General features: G+C 45.0%; 1 protein-coding gene across 5 annotated transcripts in view; it reads right to left on the bottom strand.

Annotated features, from left to right (window-relative positions):
* The window catches only part of shoc2 (SHOC2 leucine rich repeat scaffold protein), a 21461-nt gene extending 13779 nt beyond the window's left edge, over nt 1–7682 (bottom strand). For 3 of the 5 annotated variants that reach the window (XM_081706494.1, XM_081706492.1, XM_081706495.1), the window contains exons 1-2: nt 7593–7682; nt 607–1723 (exon numbers count right to left, since the gene is read on the bottom strand). In XM_081706494.1, the coding sequence (XP_081562620.1) occupies nt 607–1267 (661 nt within the window). In that variant the 5' untranslated portion in view covers nt 1268–1723; nt 7593–7682. Of the gene's footprint in view, nt 1–606; nt 1724–6687; nt 7218–7592 lie in introns of those variants that run through there. The other 2 variants (XM_027015382.3, XM_081706493.1) reach the window with 2 other exon arrangements.
* Between the last annotated feature and the right edge of the window lie 3780 nt (nt 7683–11462).

Genomic DNA, 11462 nt, shown 5'->3' on the forward strand with positions numbered 1-11462 from the left:
TGGGGCTTCAGAGCTCCGAACATCTGACCTCATGCTAATGTAACTTCTACTTGATCAAATTCGATTATGATTCTTTAGGAAATGATTCAACGCATTAAGGAATCTCAAGTTTCACCATGATTTGATTCGGTTATTTTGGTGGTACAAATGTGATGGGAGAAGCTACTTGGAGAGGAGGTGAATGATGACATTTATGTACTGGAATTTCTGCATTTTTATATTTGAAAAAAAGCCTGAAAGTTTTGTTTAGCCAAAACACAAAAATGCATTATGCTGCATTTCTATACCAGTAATATTTATTCAGCAATCATACCGAATGTGTGTACACTCACTGATCTAACTTCTAACGTTTACTCAGTTGCCAATTTGACTTTCAAAGCACCCTTACTTACCAAATTAGCTTCTAGAGTATTCATACTCACCCAACTAGTTTCTAGAGCACACTCACTTCCCTAAGCACCTATTTGCCATCCGCTTCACCACACACTCCCTAGTTCAGCTAGCATTTCTCACTCACTCACTCAACTGCGTTCTACAGCACTGCTGCCCCCACCAGCAAGCCTGTCGAGGACGCCCGCCCCCAGCCGCAGCTTCCGGCTCACTCACCGATCTCGGCGGGCAGCTGCTTGATCTTGTTCTCGCGGATGCTGAGCATGGTGAGCTTGGTCAGGTTGCAGATGTCCTTCTCCACGGCGGTGATGCGGTTGAAGCGCAGGTAGAGCGTGGTGAGCGAGGCCAGGCGGTACACCACGGCAGGGATCTCCCGCAGCTTGTTGTGCCGCAGGTCCAGCATGCGCAGCTTCTTCAGGCTGTCCAGCGCATCAGGCAGGCTGGTGAGCGAGTTCTCGCTGAGCGCCAGCGTCACCAGGCTCGTCAGGCTGCCCACCTCGGCCGGCAGGCTCTGCAGCTTGTTGCTGTACAGGTAGAGCTCGGTCAGCTGCGTCAGCTCCTTGATGGACGGCGGCAGCAGGTGGATGGAGCGCTTGGACAGGTCCATGCGAGTGGAGTTCTCCTCGCGGCACTTGGCCAGCTCCTTCAGCACCTCAGCGTTGCTGGACTTCTTGCGCGTGCCCTGCGCCGGGTTGGGCCGCTTGATGGTGTTGTCCACGGAGAAGGCTACGGCGGGCGGAGCGCTGCTGGCATCCTTCTTCCCGTCTTTGGCATCTTTCCCTTTGGTTTTGCCCTCCTTGCCCTCCTTGCCCAGGCTGGCGGGGGCTTTGGTCTCCTTCTCCTTGCAGTCTTTGTCTTTGCCTAAAGCACTGCTCATGGTGAAAGCACTTTGGTCCGACGAAGCATGGGACCCTGAGTCTCTCACTCTCTCTATCGCTCCCCCCCTCTCTGTCTCTTTTCTCTCCCTCGCTCCGCTCGTTAATAACTCCGATAAACCACTCTAAAAATGGCAGACAGGCTGCTATACTTCAATTCTTTCATACATACCTGTTTTGTGTGTGTGTATGCATGTGTGCGTGGTTATGTGTTTGTGCGTGCGTGCGCGCGCGCGGGTTCGTTCTCAAGGAAGCACGGACAGCAGCACCCAGTGGCCTTTAAAACTCCATGGGGAACAGCAAAGCTTGACAGAGCCAAAAGGGAAACGAGGAGGCGACGAGCCTCATGCCAGGCTGGAGGACACACCGGGCCCTGGCTGGGTCACAGCGAGGTTGCGCAGAGAGTTCCACAGATGTCGTGCAGAGATCTCCACAGAGGTTGCATCTTTTGGGTTTGGCTGTTAGAAGAAAAACAACAACAGAAGAATTAGTTAAGAACTCCTGGTCTGATGCAGTGGTGTATGAGGTAAAGGTACATGACTATTCAAAACTACGCTGTAGGCCGAACTTGCCATGTACTAAAAGGCTAGAAATGAGACATAAAACACTCAGCAAGTGGAAATGCCTCTCCACGGCAACCGCTAGCAAATGTGCTAAAAGCAACATGTGATCAAGTGTTAGACTATTCCCATGTACACGATAGCAGGCAAGGCGCTTTCATATATCCTGCCCACATGAAGCCAAGTTCCTCCTATTGGGTCAGCAATGAGCTCAGTGTTTTCTGGAGTCTTCTGGACCATTATAAGCATATTTTGGGATGCCAACAAAAAGCCTGCATACAAGCACTTTAAAGTACCCGTTGTGTTCTAATGGCCATGTTTTAAACATGGGTGAAACTACTTTAGTACAATCTACGACGACAGCAACAGGCATGCCTCTTGTGGACATTCGTGAGCAAAGGTGCCGCTCTGTGTGAAGGGGTGGCATGGTGCCTGTGTTTAGGGGACGGGTGCCTTCTGCTGGGGGGTCTGAACAGCTGTGAAGTTCTCACGACCTGTGCGGGTGCGTCATTTTTCACTCACGTGTGTCATTCTGTTTCAGTCACCCTGTTCAGTCTCTATGCATACCTGTGGTAAATACACGTGTGTGTGTGTGTGTGTGTGTGTGTGTGTGTGTGTGTGTGTGTGTGTGTGTGTGAGTGAGTGAGTGAGTGAGAGAGAGAGTGGTCAGCCTGAGCCCAGATCAGAGAGACTGAAAGGTTAATACCGCTGTGAATAATCTTTGGGAGTGCTCTACAAAGCTTGTGACTCCCTGTAGGTCCCGAGACCTTTATGGCTAAAGGATCCATGTCCTTTTAAATGCAGCAGCAACGGCATGTGCAAGGCCATTCACAGAGCTCCTCTCAGGGGATGGACGACGCTACATACGACGAAACTAGCACAAAAACTGGGCTGGCCCAAAAACACTGGCACTACATCAATAATGACAGACAGCCGACTAAAATGCTGCTAGTAAAACAATGAGCCCATTTAATCAAAATCAAATAATGTGGTACTGTCTCATGTCCATGTGTCAGTTAAGTGCAAACCTTAAAAACAGGATCTGTATCACTAGGCAGAAACAAGACAACAATGGCAACCAAGATTAACCCAAAACCTTCACATCCCATGTGTCTATAACAAGGACACAGACACTGAAACTAATGTGGAATGACCAGTTTAGTCGTCTTCTCCGTTGCTCAACTGTGCGGAGGTGTGCCATAGGGTTGGACATCAGGGTTAAGCCCATCTCGTTTCAGTCTCACTGGTAATTACAAACAAGAGCACCGCCCTCCTTTCTGTTGCTAACCAACGCACCGTCCAATCAGATACCCGAGTCAAGTGCATAATGTTTTCCTTCGGGTGTATCGATACGTGCAACAACGTGCAGGAGACGCTTGTAAACTAATAAACAAATTAGCAAACAAAAACAAATTTAAACAAACAAACAAGCAAACTCTGAAATTAAACATTAAAAAGAGGCCTGTGCCATGTGTGGTTGCTAAGCTACAGAAGAGCCCCACACCACTGGACGTCTACCTGCTCACAGGATGAGTGAGGAGACCCGGAGGGAAGACAAGGGTAAATCCCCTAACTGACTGGCCACAGACATGCGGGGCCTTCGCTGACATAGAGCTGAAAAGAATATCTGAAAGTTAAACTGCTCACAGCATTTAATGGTTTGATGACTTTGACGGTTTTTCAGTAGCTGGGTTATTAATAGTCTCAGCACACCCTGGCTGGTACAACTTCTGCAGCGATATTTGAATTTAGTGCAGTTTCACTTTGAGATCGGAGAACAACAAAAAAAGAAGGAAAAGAAGAGTGGGCAGCACACACAAAGGAAGGCAGCTAAACATGTTGCGCCTGCGCGTTTGTTCGAAGCAATTCCCAGTTTCTGTGCGGTTTCTTCAGCTGACAGTGTCGTCTGGAACACCCATGTGGCATGCACCCAGGCTCATAAAGGTCAAAGGCTGAATAACCAGGGCATGCAGTTGGGGTCGGTCTACTGCACCAACCACCACGATCGGCTTGAAGACTCAAATCTGAACTAGATCGTTTGGAGCCCATAGTCTGTGTCCTGCTGGAAGACTCATCGGTGTAGGTAGAGCTCACCAGCACTATGTGCATAACACCACAAACCAACCAACAAACTAAAGCCTGAAGATAAAGAACTATCAGACCATACAGGGCCAATACAACGATGAGGAACTCCTGGGGGGTCCAGTCTTAGTGAAAACCTTAGAAGCTTCCCTCAGAACCGGTGCCGTAGCTAACGATAAGCTAGCGCAGCCCAGTTAGCCTACATTCATTTACATAAATCTAACGGGCGCAACCAATGTCTTTCAGTCGCCGCAAGCAACATTAGCATTGTTTTCTTGTTGGGTTGGGGCTTTTTTTGGAGTGAAGCATTCAGTTCATGACAGATTGGTATGAAAAAGGGCCAGTTAAGACATGGCAAATGAACATTAAGCCAAAGCTCTCAGGAAGGAGCCATGCTGATAATATGACATTCTAGAGCCTGTTTCACCATGTTCGTTGTGTGCATGCAAAGCAAATACATACTGGAGCAGGCAGCAGTGAGAAAAACCTGAAACCAGACCATGACATGAATATTTAGAGTCATATTTACCCAACAGTGCTCACGCAGCCAGTGATGAAAGCAATGCTGGCTAGCATGTGGCGCATCGCTCCCACCCTGTTAGGGTCCATTTAACACCGAGAATATAGTAAAGACACATAGCACCCGCCAGAACATTGAAAGAGCAATAGAATGACCAAAAGTCTACTACTTTAAATATGTAATCTGAATATACTTTAGTGCCCTTTCTAAACACTAGCCTATACCAAATTCTATGTGGAACACTAATTTTGTTTTTACTTCAGTTTTGCCAGGGTCCAAAGAACCCTGTTTTTATCTGATAATTTTCTGATATGATTTTGGAAAAGGTGTGTGAATAAGAATAACTCATTCAGTTTAACTGGAACCAAAATTAACAAAAAATATATGGAAGAGTATGCTCAGGCTTTTAAGTCTGGATGCATACTGAACATGCAGAGGGGAAGAAACGTGTCTGACTGAGTCTCTAAACAAAGGCTTCAAGATGATGAGAGAACAGAGTGAAGTGAAATTGCGAGAGACTGGTGAGGTGTTATCTCTAAGAGAGAGTACGGGAGCAAGAACAAGAGCCGGAGCCAAAGAGAGCGAGCGAGCGAGCGAGCGAGTAGTGGGCGAAGCCTGGAGACCAGCACAGAGAGGCAGGGGTCAAACTGCATAACTCGTTCCTTATCCTACATCTCCATCGAGCAGAAACACACACACACACACACACACACACACACACACACACCATCTTTCACATTCCTCGCCTCAGGAATTCTTAAGCCCACTGTCACACAAGCCCTGTATGACAGATGAATCTCAGATCGTTTCTGCAAGTCGGGCCTGCCCATCCAGACTTTCTCTGGAGGGAGCACCACACACACCACTGCTAGCTAGCAGGAAAACCACTACAACAGGTCTGAGCTGCACACGGAGCCAGGATGGGGAAAAAGCCTGACAAAGCACGTCTCCGACTTGGCTCACGCACACGTCAGATTCCAGTGAATGGTTACTCAGATCGAGACCAGCTCAGTTTTAAGTGGACTGTAAACATGTTTGATTTATTAAAATGGCTAGATGTGACAAAATATTTTTATTTTTCAGTAATCAAATTGATGTTTAGTAGTGGTGTAATGATTTGTGCACCAAGTCAGTGCACTGATTAGTATTATAGGAAAAGCAAAGCATTCTCAAATAGTACCTGCATTTTTTTAAAGGTGCTGTGGAGATGGTAACACTCCTGAATGGAGTCTCCTTGCAAACTTAGTCAAGAGTAATAGCACTTTTTCATGACACCTGGCCTCTGAAACCAGCATCTGATCTGGGCTGGCAACATGACAACCAGCTGTTTTAACCTAGAAGTCTGGACTGTTGCAACCACATCCATGGTACTTCTTTTACTGAGAGCATGATCAATCCAGGCCAATACAGAGGGGATTCAGAGAATGGGATTGTGGCAAATGTAGTCGTATCATCAGTGATTGTAATCAGTGCACTGATTCAGTGCATGAATCATTACACAACTACTAGATATGCATCTGAATAATGACAAAATAAAAGCGATTTTACGTCCACCAAAACACAGCCCATTGACGTTAACAGTCCAGGTACACGACAGTACTGTGATGAGGCTTTAGTACGCTTCTTAATACTACACCACCTCGTGTGGATAATTACATGATAGTTAACAGTGTGACGTATAGGTATGATCTGCTAGCTAGCGTTAGGTGTACTAGGTTGTATCGGTAAACGCAGATGGGTGGTGAGCCAAAACACTAAACACATAACGGATAACCACATAAAAAGGGATTTGTCATCAGATTTCTGGTTATTGTTGCTAACATTAGAGAGCCCTGCTAGAAATGAACACATTTACCATGCTACCAATTTTGACATCTAGATTTGTGACCATCAAAAACTAGCTAAACGATTCCTGTACCTTTGCAATGAAACAACCAACTCTAACCTACAGCTGTGAAATAAAAAGGAGTTTCGAGTTGCCAGCTGGCTAGCAAATCAGCTAACTAGCCATCAGGTTCAGAAAGACATAATCTAAGATAACTAGCTACCGAAAAACAGTTTTCACAGTCAACATATAGTAACAAGCTAATTATTAGAATATAGCTAGAGATATATCTAGTTAAAATAGCTAAAGAGCCCCTTATTCCTTGGTTGACGGTTAGTTAGCAGTCTAGCTAACGTTAACTATTGAGATTACATTTTGTGCTAGCGCTTAGCTAGCAGTAGGTGCGGCGACAATTTGTGGTTAATATTTTCTTACCTTGACACCACGACAACGATTTTACTTCTCGGTTTTACAGTTAGGATGTGTGTGTAAATACATCTGTACGCTAGTACGTTAGCCACTCTCGTCCAGAGCTGGCTAACATTAGCTTGGTTTGAAAACAGCCAACGGACCAGCAACAGATGACAACGGGGGAAAAATGCCAGATAAACGTAGCCAAGTGTCCTAGTATTACGGCCGCTCGATTAATCGCATGTGTCCACTTTAACGTATTGACCCGCGGGGATTAATCGCGTCGAAGATGGTCCGGCGTGGAGGCGCTAATCGACCAAAAGCCACCGTTTCTCGCAGGGCCTTCTCGAGCAGCTGTCATCCGTTAAACGCGTCTCCCACAGCCGCGAGAGCGCAGTCCGGACTCCGTGCGTGGTCGCGCTCCGGAGTCGACTTAGCCGATAAAGGTGTGACCATTTTTGGGGACAAATCTTTCTTTTGTTTTACGGTGGAGGCTCTCGGGTAGCCGGGGCGCATTCCGCCGCCTTCTCGAGGCGCCCCCCGCCCCCCTCCCTTATTTTTTTTTTCGCTAGCCTACGGAATACGTGGAGAAAAAGAAAAACACTTTCTCTGCACACACACGCCGCGCGCGTGCGTGCGTGCGTGCCTGCCTTTCTCTCACACACTCACACACTCACACACACACACACACACACACACACACACACACACACACACACACACACACACACACACACACACACACACACACACAGCGGCCATTCCGGGGCTGAACAAAAGAGCATTTCTAAACCCTGGTCACAGACAAGTCCCGGACCGACCGCAGGCGCCCAGCGCGCGCGGGGTGACACGTTTTGTGACCGTCACGTCCAGCATATTCCGTCCAAGCGACATTTCTGAAGCGTGTAATAGCAATAGGACTCGTTTACCTTCAGAGGTGTTGCTCCGCCATCCTCGCTTCCTCCTCCTTTCCTAGCACTGCTGCAGCTCGAGCCGACCCCTCCCCTGCCAGCGGATTGCGTCACGCGCACGCATTACCGACGTATCACGAGACTTCTTGAGCCGCGAGGTGTTCCCCTACCTCGGACACGCCGCTCGGTTGAGGACCGAGACCACACGGACAGCCGGTCTGCTGGTACACCTACCCGCTTCTCCTGTGCTGAATTAAGTTTTGTCTCAAATAACATTTTTAAAGGCTGATTAGCCCGAAGTTTCTATCTTTTTTCTTTCTTTCAAACAGTGCATTGCAGTATACGGATATAAAGTATCCTATCATATTTACCGATAAAACTGAAAATCAAAATATTGAAATAGCACCTGGATTAATTCTTAGACACAAAATATTTTTTCTTAGTTTGAATGGTCTAATTTGGAATCAACTGCCACAGAACCTCTTGAGCAAGGTTAGGAGGGTTACTTTAAAATGTATTCCGTTACAGATTATTAATTATTTATTAAAATGTATATGTAATCTAATCCAGTTATTACTATAAAAAGGTAACGTAATCTAAGTACGATACTTTTTATTATCCTACTTTTTAACCCATTAACTGCCAAAGCCTTTCGGAACACTGGTCCATACGCTGCGCCCACGAGCTCCTGCGGCCTATTTCCTCCGTGCAAACTCATGAACTATCCAGATGCGTAAAAGTTGTCCATATATGTATGAATGTATCTCTCCCAAGCTTCAGTGCTTGGTTGTTTAAATTTAAGTAATCTGTGGTTTATATTCAACGAAACAAAAGAAAATTTCATCAATATAACTTTAGTCATATGAAACAAATACTGTATCCACGATAATAAATCTTATTTAAGCATTAAAAACATATAGTATCTATATAGTATCCACAAGCAACAAATACCATGTTCACGATCATCAAACCATTAGCATTTAAATTGCGCAGTGTGCGTTAATATAAGTAAAGAAATGCATAGATTTCGCCTCACAAATGCACGTGCATTTCCACTGACAAATTGCAAAATAATTAAGTAAAAGATCGCACACATGGAATGGTGCATATACCAAACCTTTAACGAACACAGGATACGTTCCATGCTGTTACAATACGACAGCCATGGGAATCTTTCACTCAGGGACGTTTAAAACAGGGGACAGAAGAAAAAAGACAAGAGGAGTCCTTGTAAGTTGTCCTTGTTAAGTTGTAATGTAAACCTGCTAGTAATCACCATCATTTAAGATATGCCAGTAAACTAATTACTGCCATTTCTGTAACAGTAGCAGTGGACCTTTCTTGTATCCTGATTATGTAACGCGTATCCCTTTACTGCCTACCCGTGCTCAGTGGATATATTCAGATCGAAACTGAAAACCTATCTCTTCAATCCATCTTAAGTTACTCTTTTAGATCTAAGAAACTGTATTGTTCTTTTATCTTTTATCTTTGGTTTTACGGACTTTATATAAAGATTTTTATTAAATCTTTATTTCAGTCAAATACCTCCACATCTTTACGTGCATATGTTTAAGTGTAGTACACAAGGTTTCTAAAGAAACAATTTTGGACAGAGGTCCTTCATCAGCTGAGCAAGCAAAGTGCTTCTGGAGTTCTATAGAAAACTATTTGAATTACTTTGGACCTTCTCTAGAACACGAAGTATGTGATATTTGACCAATGTTATGTTGCGAAAACTGACTTGACCCCAATATTCTGGTCCCGTTTTAGGATGAGAGGTTTCTGGTCATTTATATTCAAAATTCGAAATTAACTGTTTGATTCGGATGTACCTAGTGCTGAAATATTTTGGGGTTATTGCAGAAAATGTACCATTGACAAACAAACAAACGTCTTTGCCTCTCTAATGGTCTGCTGAAGAATACTGTAGGAATGGAAAGCATCTAAGACACTGCAAGCATCAACATGGCTGTGGCCTCATGCTATTGTTAACAGGAGAAAAGATGACAATCAAAAATTTTTTACTCTTCCTAAAAATTGTTTTAAAGGTAAACATACTCTGCTCAATCAAGACCATCACCACTGAAAAGGGTTAACATATCTGATAAGCAGCTATAGACCACCATACATGTGATGCTTTATTACAAAATCACTTATTTTATTCTTCTACGCATTTGAATTCACAGATGTGACACCCAGCTCGTGTGTGATTCTATACCAAAAAGACTAACTAAATTGCTGAATAAAAAAAGCACTTTGCTAGCACAGCTGATGACACGTCCTGGTTTTTCTGGAAATGTATACTACCCTGACTTTTTAAATTTTTTTATTTATTTGAACTTGATCTTTTCTACTTAAAAAAGTTGTCAGACTCTAGTTACACTTCCTTTGTTTTCGCGAGGCCGTTTGCAGAAACAGCAAGACTGCTGTTTAACTGAGTAATATTAAACTTTAGTCATATTAAACTTTAGTCAGCGTCTAGCCCAGTCCCAAATGCATGTGAAGACTGCGGATGTCCCGCTTCTCGTTCGGGCGATTACAGGGGAGCTCCGCGTGCCCTTACTGCGGCCTTCGCGAGACCCTCAATGACGCGCGCTCAGAAGCGGTTTATTACGCCAAAAATCCGTCAGATACAGACGAGGACCAATCAGAGTCGAGGATTTTGTCACGCAGCTCGAGCAACATGGCAGAAAATACAATATTCCAATATGATTCAGTACATTTCTCTACAAATTGATTATTGTTTGTTATGGATTATTGGTTGCTACGTAACGGAAGCACTACAGTGAAAACCGCAGGCAGCATTACGCAATTGTCACGACAGTCAAGTCTCTCACATGCACGCGCTCGTAGGTAAGCACGTTTTGACGTCACCAGCCCGCAGAGCTCGTGGCGCCATTTGGCTCGCGCCTGTCGTGCGCGCGCACGTGCTCCGCCGATGGTCGCTAGGTGGCAGAAGGGGTGTGTCGGCCCCAGCGCGGAGCCGTACTCCACAGTAGAAGGAAGACGCTCGCCGCTGCGTATCCGAAGGGGATTAAGGTAAACCCGGCAGGAGAAACAGAAAACTTAGCTACTTCGTATATGGCAATGTAGACTTCTACTCGGTTGTGAAAAGTGCGAAAGACGTCACGCAAATGGAACTACATGTTGTGTTTAGCTAGCTGTACTAGCTACGCTGTTTAGTCTTGGCACTGGCTAGCTAGGTAACGTTTCTTACGTTATTAATGCGATCAAGATCGTGTTGCTAGTCTTTAGGATGTAACAACGATGGTTTTGATGTAAAATCATCGTTCTCCTTTTGATATTAAAGGCTTTTAGAGAACGCACCATGCCTGAAGTCAAGACGGTGTTCAAAGAGGTTTTACCCAAACAAGGTATAAGATACGTTAAATTGATTTTTTTAATAGCCCTTAAGGAAACTCCTGTTATTGAAGTTGTAGTTATTGTTTATTCTCTTCGTATTTACGGGCCAGTTTTATTACGTACACTCAAATGAATACTACTTAACTTGTTTGTTGTTTTGTCATTCTAGAGGGGTTACTCCCCTGGTCTCATTTTATGTTTTGAACTTGCCTCCACTAGACATTCTCAAACACTGCACCGCTACGGTTCGAGTTCAGTAAGAAAATCGGAATGTAAGAGACCCTCATGTTGACATTAAGTTCACCCATGCAGGTCAGCTGTCAATGGAGGACGTTCCCACCATGGTTCTGTGTAAACCCAGGCTGTTACCCCTGAAGTCCGTCACACTGGAGAAGCTGGAGAAGATGCAACAGGAGGCACAACGTGTCATCAAGCAACAGGAAACAGCACAGCAACAGGAGCATGCTTAGTAGACTATGCCACAACGGCATGAAGTGTGCACTTCTATCCGGAGCATGCTCA

Source organism: Electrophorus electricus, chromosome 23, assembly GCF_041902795.1.
Source record: "Electrophorus electricus isolate QZ-2024a chromosome 23, ASM4190279v1, whole genome shotgun sequence".
NCBI lineage: Eukaryota > Metazoa > Chordata > Actinopteri > Gymnotiformes > Gymnotidae > Electrophorus > Electrophorus electricus.